Source organism: Staurois parvus, unplaced genomic scaffold (assembly GCF_062004578.1).
Source record: "Staurois parvus isolate SC_StPar_1 unplaced genomic scaffold, SC_StPar_1.0 ptg000248l, whole genome shotgun sequence".
Taxonomy (NCBI): domain Eukaryota; kingdom Metazoa; phylum Chordata; class Amphibia; order Anura; family Ranidae; genus Staurois; species Staurois parvus.
The window spans coordinates 2,606,170-2,619,831 of record NW_028318044.1 but is presented as its reverse complement, the minus strand read 5'-3'; the positions used below and the strand labels follow the sequence as shown (position 1 = coordinate 2,619,831).

The 13,662-nt window shown below is 40.3% G+C and overlaps 1 protein-coding gene across 1 annotated transcript in view; it reads left to right on the top strand.

Moving 5' to 3' along the window:
* The window catches only part of MCM8 (minichromosome maintenance 8 homologous recombination repair factor), a 101,517-nt gene that overhangs the window by 39,208 nt on the left and 48,647 nt on the right, over positions 1-13,662 (top strand). Inside the window, exons 7-9 of the mRNA XM_089680627.1 lie at positions 18-216; positions 10,772-10,857; positions 12,822-12,973. Of these exons, the coding sequence (XP_089536753.1) occupies positions 18-216; positions 10,772-10,857; positions 12,822-12,973 (437 nt within the window). The remainder of the gene's footprint in view (positions 1-17; positions 217-10,771; positions 10,858-12,821; positions 12,974-13,662) is intronic.

The following is a 13,662-nucleotide window of genomic DNA, read 5'->3' as shown; positions in this document are numbered from 1 at the left end:
CTTTATTTTTCCCCCAGGGTGTACAATTATGATCCACTAACCCCTCTGAAAAACCTCAGAGCTAATTTGTATGGCAAATATGTGGCATTGCGTGGGACAGTGGTTCGAGTTAGTAACATTAAACCACTATGCAACAAAATGGCCTTCATATGCAACATGTGTAGAGATGTACAGAGCTTTCCTTTTCCTGATGGGAAATACACGCTTCCAACAAAGGTAATAGCTTTTTCTTTCAGGGCACCGATCGAAGGAATGTTTTTGTTCTTTTTAATCTAGTAAATAAGTAAACGAATATTAGAAATACAACGTATTGCATGTGCATTGTCTGTCTGTAAGCAGTCCCATTCTTGCATATTAGTTCATATAGCTGAACCTTTCTTTCCCTGTCTCCTACTTTATTGGACTAGGTTAGTTCACACTTATAATTCATTGGGGGTATAACTGGAGTAGCCACTGGAGATATATAGATGTACAGAAAACTTATAAATGTAAATAAGTTATTTTTATAGAAGCATGTGGATTTGCTCAATTGCCTGTCATCTTGATTAGAGCTTTAAAGGGCAACTCCATTTTCATGGGAAAACAAATTGGCAAATAAAATAAATAACCTAGCATATACAATTGCGACTCAAGTCAAATTGTAATTGAAAGTTATTAAAAATGACCTTTCCTTTTCAATCTTCAGCACTGTAATTTTCTTTGTCTGTGTCCATGTGCAAGCTGAATCTATATGGGATTGGTTTTATAATTTTCAGTCAGCTGCTGCACCTGCAGGGCTCTGAGGAAAGTGTCAGGGTCTGCATCCCTTTAGACGTGATTTCCCTTTGGGAGTAGCTCACCAATAATGACACTTTTGTTGCAAGGGGTGCTCAAAATCTGATTTGTATCTTAGTGCAGACTTCTGGGAAAATCGGTAAGCCAATTACACAAGTAGGAAATTACATTTCTGGGGGAAGGGATGTGCTGTACACTTATAAACACAATAAATAGGTAGGCGCTGAACCAACCTCACAAGCAAAATACAAATACAATGCAATATATAGTATATATAATTATTATGTATATAATACATAATAAATGCAAATACAAAAATAAACCATCTTTCTACATCTTATGGCAGACACCAGCAATAAATCAAATGTGATAATCCATGGTTACCATGACTTCCAGTTAGTAGCATGCATCCACCATTTATATAAATGATAATAAAACAATCATATATTATATAGTGACAGTCCCATAACAATCCATTGCTGTGAACCACGAAGTTATACACTTTCAGCACGTGCAGACAAAATAAGTAAATTTCACACTCACCAAAGGTGATTGACCCCAATTACGGTGGTCATGCAGCCCTTTTGTTATAATGGAATGGATGATCAATGGTGGGCTCTCCTGAGATATCCGTCCCGATTGTCAGCACATCCTATGTGTTGCCCCAATAGAACATTCGTATGACTCCTAAATGAAGCAATAGCGACAGGGTTCCATGCACCAGGCTCTCCTTGCCGTGAAGGCAGTGCTCCACACAGCTCAAATAAACCAGATGAATCGAGAATTCTGAGTGTAGTATTTATTACAATTTGCATAAAAAGAACATATAACTATCAACTCACATGTATGGGTGCCCTAAAAACCAGCACCAATTTGTATAGCCTATAGGATCTGAAGATATGGTCGTTGTGCGTTCCAAGCCTTGCTTTCGCTGGGCCGGATTTGACGTCAGGGGAACCCGGAAGTGACGGGATTACGCTTCTACATACGTTTCGCCCTGCAGCATCTTCAGGAAGTGACACACTGCCATTACCAAGCAATTGATATAGACACAAAGCTATACTGATTGGACAACTCCCAAAGGATACCAGGTGACCCTATTGGGTGGCTCCAACAGCATGGCCGACATATGTGGCTGCTAATTGTGTGTTATACGGGCTATACATACTGTCACGATGTTACAATAATGGGAACCTTCTGGACATATCTTTGGTAAATGAAGATAATGGCACTATCTAACACAAAATCTAAAACTTAGGCACATTTATATTGTAATAAACACAATGTGAATATAGTATAACAAAACAATATATTTAAAAAATAAAAAAACTGAAAAGAATGTTGCAAAACCAAATTAAATTGGAGAGTGAAATTGCCTCCAATTATTAAACAGAAAGGGGACTCAATTGAATATGAATTAGAAATATTAAAACTGAAATTGTAAATGAAAAGGTCATAAAACAAAGAGTTAATTTATATGCTTAAAAAGGTATTAATTAGATAAGAAATTAATGGATGGGTAACTATACTAAAAATTACATATTAGAATTAAAAATGTAAAACAATGTGTTATATATCTCTATCCCAGACCTATTATTACATAAAACATGGGATGCATGATATGTAAAGAATCTCTTCACATGCCATGTGTATATAATATAATTTTTTTTTATATGTATAGGACAATGTCAAACTGAAGTACTCCTATACCTAATAGTAAAACACGCAAATGCTAGAGGGGTGTAACTGAGATATGAGAGTAGCCCAGCCCCAGCTGCATAATGTACTATAAATATTTCTACCATTTCCGCAAATAAAAGTGCAAAATGGATCTGGTGTGTGGGGCTGTCTCAGGAGTGAGATGCTAAACTCTTTTTGAAAAAATGGAATAGCTAATCTGTTCTTAATCTTAATCATAGAGATGCAGGGTTAGATCATATAAATATCCATAAACATTAATTTTGACCCTCAGAGGGGTCAATACTTAACTACAAACTTCTCTTTATCGTCAGGAACTCTCCAGTTCCTCCCCGATGTAGGAGAGAATACCATTAATAATCAGTGAGGAAGCAATTGAGGTCTATATCTCAATTTAATCCCTTTGGGTCCAATGTCTGTAGTCTATGGGTTTCCATCTGTGAAACTATTATGGTCAAAATTTATCCACGGAATGGTTGCAGTTCTTCAGGCAGTGTGAAATAAAGCTGATGACTATGATTATTCATAGAAGGAAGGTTAAATTGAGCCAATTAGATTCACAGCTAAACACGCTGAAAAACAAAATGCAGCCGTTCATTGCTAATTCTGAATACAAAAACAAAATTGACAGGTTACAACACCTTGAGAAACAGGATCTTGAAGACAAAAACAAAAAGATAAACAAATACCGTAGAGACACCATGGATTACAAAGAGAATAACATTTATAGATGGCAGGAGTTTGAACCCTTGCCACCAGCAGATTCTAAGGAAGAATCGCAGAAATCCATGCAGGGAAATACCGCAAAGGGCACCCCCATGCAAAATATGAAGCCACAGGATAATAGGAAGGATCCCTCAAAAGGAACAACTAATTCCAATCAAGGGGGGGTGAATGCCTAGAACCCCCCACATATCTAGATTTTATATCCCCACTTACAACAGATTTGAGCTATTGAGGGATTCTTCCCCAGGAATATTTTGCTTTTATATCCCCAGTATAGGAGCCCCCAACCCTCCAGGCTGTATAGGGGGAGAGGAAAGGGCACCAATAGAGGAAGAAACTGGGACCAATATCATTCACAACAACCATAGGGTTATGGCAGTGGATGGAAAGAACCCCATTGCATCCCACAACAGTGTTATACCCAAAGGGGGGGCTATCATCCACAACCCCAGCCCACTTATCACCACCATTATGTCCAACAAACTCCAGGCCAAAAAAGCAGGAGGGGATGTAGAGGGGGGAGAAAAGAAAAGAGAAACCTAGAATCGGGTATTTTCAATCTCACCAATATTAGTTTCACCCATGAGGAATTGGCTCTACTGAAGGATTAAAGTTTTGCTCCAAGTAAACATTTTGACAAATTTGAGGCTTTTATTGATGTTGAAAAATTTGTTAGAAAGCTCAACATTAAAAATTTTTTAGAAAATCTCCACAAGGGAGAACAAAACAGCTGTGATGAGTATATGCATACGGGTCTCAAAAACAAATCCGTATTTAACCCTAAAACTTCCACTTACCAATATATAGAAGTGTTTAAAAAAAAAAATGGTCCAGAAAGATATTTCCAATATTAAATGCAATAAAGTTAAAACTCATTACAGGAATATATGGGAGGCACTTAAATCATTAGAAAGTAATAAAAGCATAGTAATTAGACCCGCTGATAAGGGGGACGGGGGTAGTAATTTTACCTAAAGACCAGTATGAGAAAGAAATGCAGAGGTTAATACAGGACACCAACATGTATAAGACTTTAAAAGGAGACCCTGCCAGCAAGCTCAAGGGCAAATTAACAAAACTAGTTAAGAAAGGAAACAAACCTAGGATGCGTAATAAAAAAGAGGCCAAATACTTATTACCTAAAGCCTCTAGAATGCCAGTCATATACCAGGTCCCAAAAATACACAAAAATTCTACTAATCCTCCAGGTAGACCTATAATTAGTGGTATCAATTCACTTTACTCCAGAATAGGAGAATACATCGATATTTTTTTTTTTTCCCTTCCATGGCTATGAGAGGTAAGGCATACCTCAAAGACAGCAGGGATCTTATTAACCTATTAAGGGGCATCAATATAATGGAATAAGCCCTGCTGGTCACAGTGGATGTGGAATCCCTGTACACAAATATTAAACAACCGAATGCACTTGATTCCACTAAGAGGGCACTCCATAAATATTCCAACCTAGCATTCACTCAGGAAGAGTTCATACTAGATAGAGGCATTGGAGATGGCTAAGGCCAACAATTACTTCTGGTATAATGGAGAATTCTTTAACCAGATTAAGGAAGTGGCTATGGCAGCTAGGTATGCCCTGAGCGTAGCCAATATCTTCCTCAATAAATAGGAGGAAGAGGATATCTTCCATCGAGGCATACCCCAATTAGCAATGTACAAGAGATACATCGATGATGTGTTTATCATCTGGGAGGGGGAATACAGGAACTGGAGAGTTTCTTATGCTCTATGGATAACAATACATATGGCATCAAATTCACGAGTAATATCCGAAGGGAGGTTACCCAGTTCCTTGATCTGGAAAACTTCAAAAATGGTAAAAGCCTAGATACCAGAATACATTTCAAAACAACTGATCGAAATGGGTATATCTCTAAAAAGTTGTCACCATCCTAAATGGTTGAAAGCAATACCCAAAGGCCAATTCATGAGGATAAGGAGGAATTGGGGTAGGATGGAAGATTTTGAAGAGCAATAAGAGAAATTAATGGAAATATTTCTGGAGAAAGGATATAAAAAAGAAGAGCTCGGAAAAACAACGGATCAAGTAAGGAATGTGAATAGGGATGCCTTATTGCTACCCAAGCCCTAGAAAAGTTCTGGAGCTGAGATGGCATTTATTACTGGTTTTAACTTACAATATAAGGAATTAGAAAAAAGTATTGGCAGAAATTGGCCTACTCTTTTGAGGGATCAAACCTTGAGACAAATTCTACCCCAAAAGCCTACATTAATTTATAAAAAAGCTTTGGGTCTGAGGCATTTATTCTCACCAAGAACGTGGTAGAACCACCTTCAAGGCCTCCCACGTTCCTGGATGCTACAGGTTCCTATAAATGCAGAAGTTGCAAAGCATGTAGGACTGTTCAGGATAAGAGCAAAAGGATTGACGGTTTTGCATCGCATGTGACGGGCGAAAAGTTTGCTATTAAAAAGCTCAACACGTTTGATTCGAGATACATCACCTATTTGCTCAGATGCCCATGTAATTTTCAATATGTAGGTAGAACTACTAGGAAATTGTCTACCTGCATAGAGAACACGTTCCGAATATCAGGAATGGCTATAGACAATATAGTGTGTCTATATGACCAAACCGCAGCACAAAAATGTATACAAATGTTCATAATAAATTACATAAAAAATAGAAAATATAAAAAATTAAAGTCCAAAGTCCCAAATCAATAGTCAAAAGAATGTGCTCCAATCAAGAAACAGTGCTAGAAACACTCCAACATGCCCACACCATCCGTGACCTCCAATCTGGCCCACACTCACCAAATGGAATGGACCCTTAGCTGATCGGGCTTAAGAGTCAAACAAGCTTAAAGGTGGGATATATCCTCCAAAAATGAATCCCACTCAGGAAATTCTTGCTTGACAACCTCCGAATGATCATCCACAGATAGATCGCAATTGAAAAAAAGAACAGAAAACACTAATAGTGTAATATTGCATAAACTCTTCAGTTAGTTAAAACCAATGCACATATTGCACTCAAATTTCAAAATTGGGTAACAAGCCTTGCAAATGTAAACTTTTGTCACAAGCAGATAGCAGATCACATCAATCGTTGTTCCATAGAAAGTGAACTGGCAGCAGTCTATGTGGATGTGCTCTCCTCTCCAACAAAATGACTCGGGAGCGCCGCAGCCAGTGTGCACTCCACTCACCGGACATGACGTCACGAAGCCTCCGTCAGAACCGGAAATTGTGTCAATGCATTTCACCCCTCCTCCAGGGCGTTATTTACTTGCAAATATACCTCCCCACTTATATATTTGGAAGCAGGAACCGGAGATCTTTTGTCTGTGATAACCCCCTGGAGGAGGGGCAAAACTCGTTGACGAAATTGCCTTAAAAAAAAAAAAAAATAATGAATTTACACATATTGGAAATTTCTTTTAGGAAAGACGTAGCAGAGTACATTTTGGCCTAAATTTATGATGAAATTTTTTTTTTTTAATTTCTTTACTGCACGTTTAATAGCAAAAACAAAAAATAAAATAAAAAAAAATATATATATATATATATATATATACACACACACACACACAGTTGTACTTAAACGTTTACATCCCCTGCCAGAAATGGTGAAATTTTGGCATTGATATTGAAATATTTATTTCAATCAAAAACCACCTCCAAAAATACAACTAAAACTCCCCCACAACACAAACAACACCCTCCCCTGACAGTGTACAAAATAATATATGTGAAAGTGTTATCAAAACAAAATTAAACAACAACAGTGAAGTCCATCAATTAGTCCATCAACTATTACCCCTAACTTCCCTAATTCCTCACAGTGAAAAATAATTCAAGCTGTAGAATATAATCAAATCAATTCTTCCAGCGATCTCCCGATGCATATATCTCAAAAAAAGGAAAATATCACATAGTGCATTACCTTTTATAAACATAAATATTAATTTCATACCATGCAATTTATGCAGTGAATAATTGTGAAAAATAGTGAAAAACCGTGACATAATCTGTGAAAACACTTTGTATGTGAATCACTCTTCAGTGCCACACAAAGAAAAATGCAAACTAGTGTGCACTTCTACTTATAGTAAGGGTACCCTTACCAACAATCCTAATAAAGCATGCTTATAATAATCCAACAGCTGAACAAAACCGCTCCCCTGCAGATCTTCCCCAGGAATAAATGATCTCCACGATCCTCCCTGGATTCCTCAATCACAGTACTCCCAATATCTTCAAGCGCTTCACTCCATCCAGAGACAAAACATGAGGGACATAATAGTGTAATACCGCCAATCACATGATAAAACGACCTTTATTCAAACTGATTACATCAAATAGCCTTTTAAAATCGCTTAGTTATAGTAAAGAGACCTCACAGCCATCCAGGAAAACGTCCAGGTAATCCAGATACGATCGTTTCCCTTCTCCAAAATGGCCGCCGGTCAATTTCCGGTTCCGGTGTACGTCTTGACGTCACTTCCCTTGACGCGTTTCGTCATCGACTTAATCATAAGGGGATATAGAAATAAAATATTTTATTTTTTTGTCAAAATTGTTGGTCTTTTTGATTATAGCGCAAAAAATAAAAACTTCAGAGGGGATCAAATACCACCATAAGAAAGCTCTATTTGTGGGAAAAAAAGGAAGTAAATTTAATTTGGGTGCAGCGTTACATGACCGTGCAATTGTCAGTTAAAGTTACGCAGCGTCGTATCGCAAAAAATGGCCTGGTCAGGAAGGGGGGGAATCCTCTGGAGGGAAAGTGGTTAAGTTGCTTTGTAGTGTTCTTAAAAGGGGTTACAAGGGGGAGAAAGATCAGGTGTTTGCCATCATTGTAATGATATTCAGTTAGCCAAAACATGGGGCAAGCTCGGAAAGGCGTTTACACCCTCCTTATTCTGTATAGCTATGTTATATAGCAGGCTGATTGTTCGTTATGCATAATGAACCATCCATCCTGGTTTAAGTTTGTAAACGTTCTCCTTCGGAACAGGAGCCACAGAGTGCTATCACCTTTAGTAACAGGAAAACACTCTTTATTGCGCCTGGGGAGCATTGCAACACACTATATCACTAGTACTTCCACTTCTCCAACTTACATAAGCTCCCCATACTTAATATTCAGTGACGGCACCTTGGCTCCCTTCCTCACGTCATGCCCCTGCATACTATCTGTATGCTAATTCTATAAAAGAACAGAAAATAGGAAGGTTAAGTTGAGCTAAAGTCATAGAAGTCAAGGTCTTAGACTGATCATAGATATTTATTTATTTTCAGCCAGTGGGCTAAACAAAAAAAAAAAACCAAAACATTCCTCCATTCACAAGTGAGGTGGATGCGGGTATTCTACCCGTCAGGACATTATAGTCTGGCAGCGGGACTCTCTGGTTTCAGAATACACTGAGAAGCGGCTAATGATCGACTAATGGATCGAAATTTGTCTGGTCCCTGTTGAACCGGCTGAATGTTGATCCATCTATGGCCAGCTTAATTGACTGGGTGTGACTGAGAGCTCACTTGGCACACTAAAGAGGATCTCCAGCAAGTATAGTGACAGAATTATTGTCAAAGTTTAAAGTGGAATTTTATTAAAAAGGGGACATTACACTTGTTTGCATCCCTCCCCTCCACTGCCACATTTGGCACTCTTTGGGGGGGGGAGCAGGTAGTTGGTTTTGAGAGGTACCCGCTCCCACTTCTGGTCAGATGCGCTGCAGCTATCTGAGACAGAAGTTTGCTCCCCTCCTCCTTTCTCTGCAGCCTTCAGGGACAGATCGCAGGTCCCAGAAAACTGTGGGACCATTCACAAAGTGCAGCAGGAAACTGGCTGTGTCGGTTTCCCTTAAGATGCAGGCACCTACATCTGAAGCCGATTGAAGAATCGGACATCGCTGGATCCATGGGCAGGTAAATGTCCTTATTAAAAGTCAACAGCTACCGTATTTGTAGGTGCTGACTTTTATTTTTTTGGAGGGAAGCCTGGAGCTCCTTTTTAATTGAACAAGCTGAAGTTAGAAGCTGATTGGCTACCATGCACAGCTACACCAGATTCTGAGTGCTCCAGTTTTAGTAAATCTCTCCCTATATCTAGTCTTTGTTTTAGATAAATTAGGGGAGGGTTAAATCTGCTGTCAGGGTTGTGTTTTTTTTTTTGTTTTTTTTTTATATTTCCTTTGGTATCTCATTTGGGAGATTGTACTTCACTTCCTGTCCTGTAGACTCAACAGGGAGTTAGAGAATATCCTTCCAATGTCAAGGTAACAAGTGTTCCCATTGGAAGATTTTCTCTCTATTCCTGTTGTGGTAGCAACTAAAAATTGTGGTCTTACCCTCGCTTGCATTCCCGGTGACATTGGTTTGCGGGACATTCAGAAAGGATTAATTAATTAATTTATTTCAGGTACTTATATAGTGCTGTCAATTTACGCAGCACTTTACATATATATTGTACATTCACATCAATCTCTAACCCTCAAGGGGCGTACAATCTAAGGTCCCTAACCCTCAAGGAGCGTACAATCTAAGGTCCCTAACTCACATCCATACATTATTATATTATATTATACAGTATTTATATAGTGCCAAAGGGTATGCTCAGCGCTGTACAGTAGCAAGGGGGACAGAACATGAGTCAAGACAGTAACAGTTCAATACACGAGGGGTTCGAGGGTCCTGCTCTTTCGAGCTTACAATCTAGGAGGGAGGGGAAGGTGGCACAGGAGGAGATGGCTGTGGGGGATGGAGTGGCGGGAGGAGTAGAGGAGGTTAATTGTTAGGTGAGGTCGGGTGTTAGGTGAGGGTAGGGTAGGCTTCCCTGAAGAGGAGGGTTTTCAGGGTGCGCCTGAAGGTGAGGAGGGTAGGCGACAGTCTGATGGATTGGGGTAGGGAGTTCCAGAGGATGGGGGAAGTCCTGGAGAAGTCCTGCATTCGGGCGTGGGAGGAAGAGACCAGGGAGCTAAAGAGTAGGAGGTCCTGTGAGGAGCGGAGGGCACGGGTAGGGTAGTATTTGGGTATCAGGTCAGTTATGTAGTTTGGGGCGGCATTGTGAATGGCTTTGTAGGTCAGAGTTAGCAGTTTGAATTTGATGCGTTGGGCAATCGGGAGCCAATGAAGGGATTGGCAGAGGGGGGAGGCAGATGTGGAGCGGTTGGTGAGGTGGATGAGTCTAGCTGCTGAGTTTAGATGCATACATATATTAGGGCCAATTAACCTACCAGCATGTCTTTGGAGAGTTGGAGGAAACCGGAGTACCCGGAGGAAACCCACGCAGGCACAGGGAGAACATGCAAACTCCAGGCAGGTGGTGCCGTGGTCGGGATTTGAACCAGCGACCCTAGTACTGCCAGGCGGAAGTGCTAACCATTTAGCCACTGTGCTGCCCCATCGGGGGATTAATCTCCCTATCAGGGATACAGACCGCAATAAAAACCTGACAGTGGTTCTATCCAAATCTAAAAAAAACATTTTGTCTTTAGTAATGATTTATTAAGTAATTAGAGGGATCCAATAAATCTATAGATTTATTAAAAGTCTCTCTGATATCAGTTAGTTTGTGTTTCAGTGTCCTGTGCCAGAATGCCGTGGACGTTCATTCACACCAGACCGAGGTTCTCCGCTGACGGTGACTGTGGACTGGCAGACTATCAAGTAAGTAGAGCACTTGTTTAAAACAAAGTTTGTCAGTAGTGAGGTATAAATAGGTATCCTTCTCTGTTCAACCTTCTTTTTGTATTTTTTATATTTCCCTGTTCTGTATGAAAGCTGCTAAACATCAAAGTGTTTGCTGTACAAGCCCTGGAACAATACAGCGATTAGTCATCAGCCGTATGTTTTACTGCTTGAGTTCTATAACAGAGCTCTGCTTATATTCAAGACGTATCTACTTTTGTGACTGAAGAAGCCGCTATAAATATCAGCCAATATTTCCATATGAAAGAATTGCTGATAATACCATTATGCAGAACCTGAGCCGAGAGTTCATGGCTTCCTCTCCGCTGCCTCAGATGAATCATCCAGGTGTTTGTTCTATTCACTGATGAAAATGCATCACAGGATGCGTATATATTTGCACGGTGGCCTTGTGTAATTTGCCGTTTTAGATTTTGTTTCTATAAAAGTTGCAAAATAAGATTGTACTTTTACTCAGGGATATAAAAATATTGTGTTTTGAAAGAAAAAAAAGTCATATAAAAATTTTGTGTTTTAAAAAAGAAAAAGGTTTAAAAAACAAAAAAAAATTCCTGCACGAATGTAAGTGTCATACAGAATGTATTTTCAAGTCTGCTTGCTTGCAGCTAAAAATCTCAGTGTTTTCCCAGCTTTAACCACTTTCTAGGGATCTCCTTAAAGGCCTCGATTACTGGCCACGGGGCAGTAAAAATGTGCTCAGCTGCAAGTTGACATGGCCAATGTCACTGCAATCATAGCGTGGCAAATTTTATACAACAGGTGTTTTCAAGTGAATTGGACCACACTGCAATTGCGCTATTGTTTTCCCATTCAAAATTCCAGTTTGAATGCAAAAAAAGCAGCTAAATATCCCAATTTAGGAGGCAGTGGTATGGTGCCCTGAATGCCTGGCAGCCTCTGCTGTACTGCCCTCCAAATAGTGATCCTCCATGGATCGTAAACAAGCCCTAAGAAAGACTCTCAAACTTTAGCATGTACCCTGAGGAAACATTGGACAGAACGTGTCTTTACTGTGTATTTTAAGAAAGGCATTTACCTGCACTCAGACCTCAAAATTTCCACTCGCCTGATCGCATTTGGAGTGGAAACAGGTGGCGAGTGTGTCCCAGGCCATAGGCAGGGCTGGCGCCAGGATGTGGGGGGTGAAATTCCTGCTCTGCCTGTGAAGACAGACTGCAGCGCTACATGTCCCTGTGCTCTGCAGAATTCGCCCCTTCCATCTCAACATTCCTCCGGTACCTTATCCTCTCCCCTATAGCCCTCAGTGATTTGCTCTGTGTCCTCCGTATCTTCCCCTCTCTCATCCTTTCCAGCCCTGCCAAGGTCTTCGTGCTTACAGCTCCGGTTGTGTGGGCACTCCTTGTGGTATCAGAGTGCTCTCCTGCAGGGACAACAGTGCCAACATCTCCCTGCTGGGAATCCGCTTCATCCTTGCCAACCCAGCCTTCGTATCTTGAGTATTCAGACAGTGCAGCTCCAGCAGCAGCGAGAGCAAGAGGGGAGAGAGCCAGGACACACAGCTGCCAGCGGATGTGCGGCATGAGGCAGGGAACTGCATAAAACATTTAACAGTATCATTGCATGAGATAATTTACCAGGGTGGAATTAGGGACGGGGCAGGGTAGGGGATGGGTGGGGCAACTGGTGGAAAGTAACTCTTAAGGCCTGGCTACTAGCTCAGGGCTTGAAATTTTAAGCCCTGTCTGTGGTTTTTCTTTCCCTCCCTCTGCAACAGAATATATTGATACTGTGCATATCACCTGTATGTATTTTCATATTATTTATTATCTTGGCAAGTATTACGAAAAAATATAATCCCTGTTTTGTGTCATTGATGCTTGATCTTTTTTTTTTTAATTAACATCCTTATCATTTGACATTATCATTTGCCATTTGCTTCATAAAGTGGTTTGCTGTTACAGAGTCCAGGAGCTGATGTCGGATGATCAGAGGGAAGCCGGGAGAATTCCAAGGACAGTTGAATGTGAACTGATCCAGGATTTAGTGGATAGTTGTGTTCCTGGAGATATGGTGACCATCACAGGGGTTGTTAAAGTGTCTAATGTCAAAGATGGTACGTGCCAACTTTTGTTACTCAAATACAAGTATTATTTATTAGAGGCCTCATTTATAAAGCAAACCTGTCATCGGCTTAAAGTTGCTAAAATCTGCCTCCATTTCCCCACACACAGTACATGGCTCACACACCAATCCCCTTAGTGTGCCAGGGAGAAGTCCTTGGCAAGAGCTGCAGAGACTCGCCTGAGCCTCTAAAGAGGTGCATTGCCACTGGTAACCACAGAAGCCAGTAGAGGAAGTGAGTAGTGCAGAAAACTTCCTCGACTGGCGTCTGTGTTTACCAGTGACAACTGGCAAGTTCCTAGAAGACAGGGCAGTCCCAGAGGCAGTGGACTGGAGTTCTGCCACTTTCAGGCTGATAAAAGGCCTTGCATTTACTACATGGAGGGTTTTTTCCATTGCTCTGTTATAACTTAGATACTGTAGATTGCAGCTGCCATCAATCCACTTTTAAACAACAATGACACTACAGTAGTTTGTTGCATTATTTACTATGCTTAGGGAACTGGTTTCTAATCATTCAGATATTAAGGTAGTAATTATGGCTCTTCATCTCTGGGCAGCTGTGAAAATGGTCCTAGATATCATTAAAAATATGGCAGAGGTTCTAACCACTCTCCAATATATTAAAATAAAAGGTTTTATCTAAAGCTGAGCTTTAATGTGCCTCATAGACACACAGCT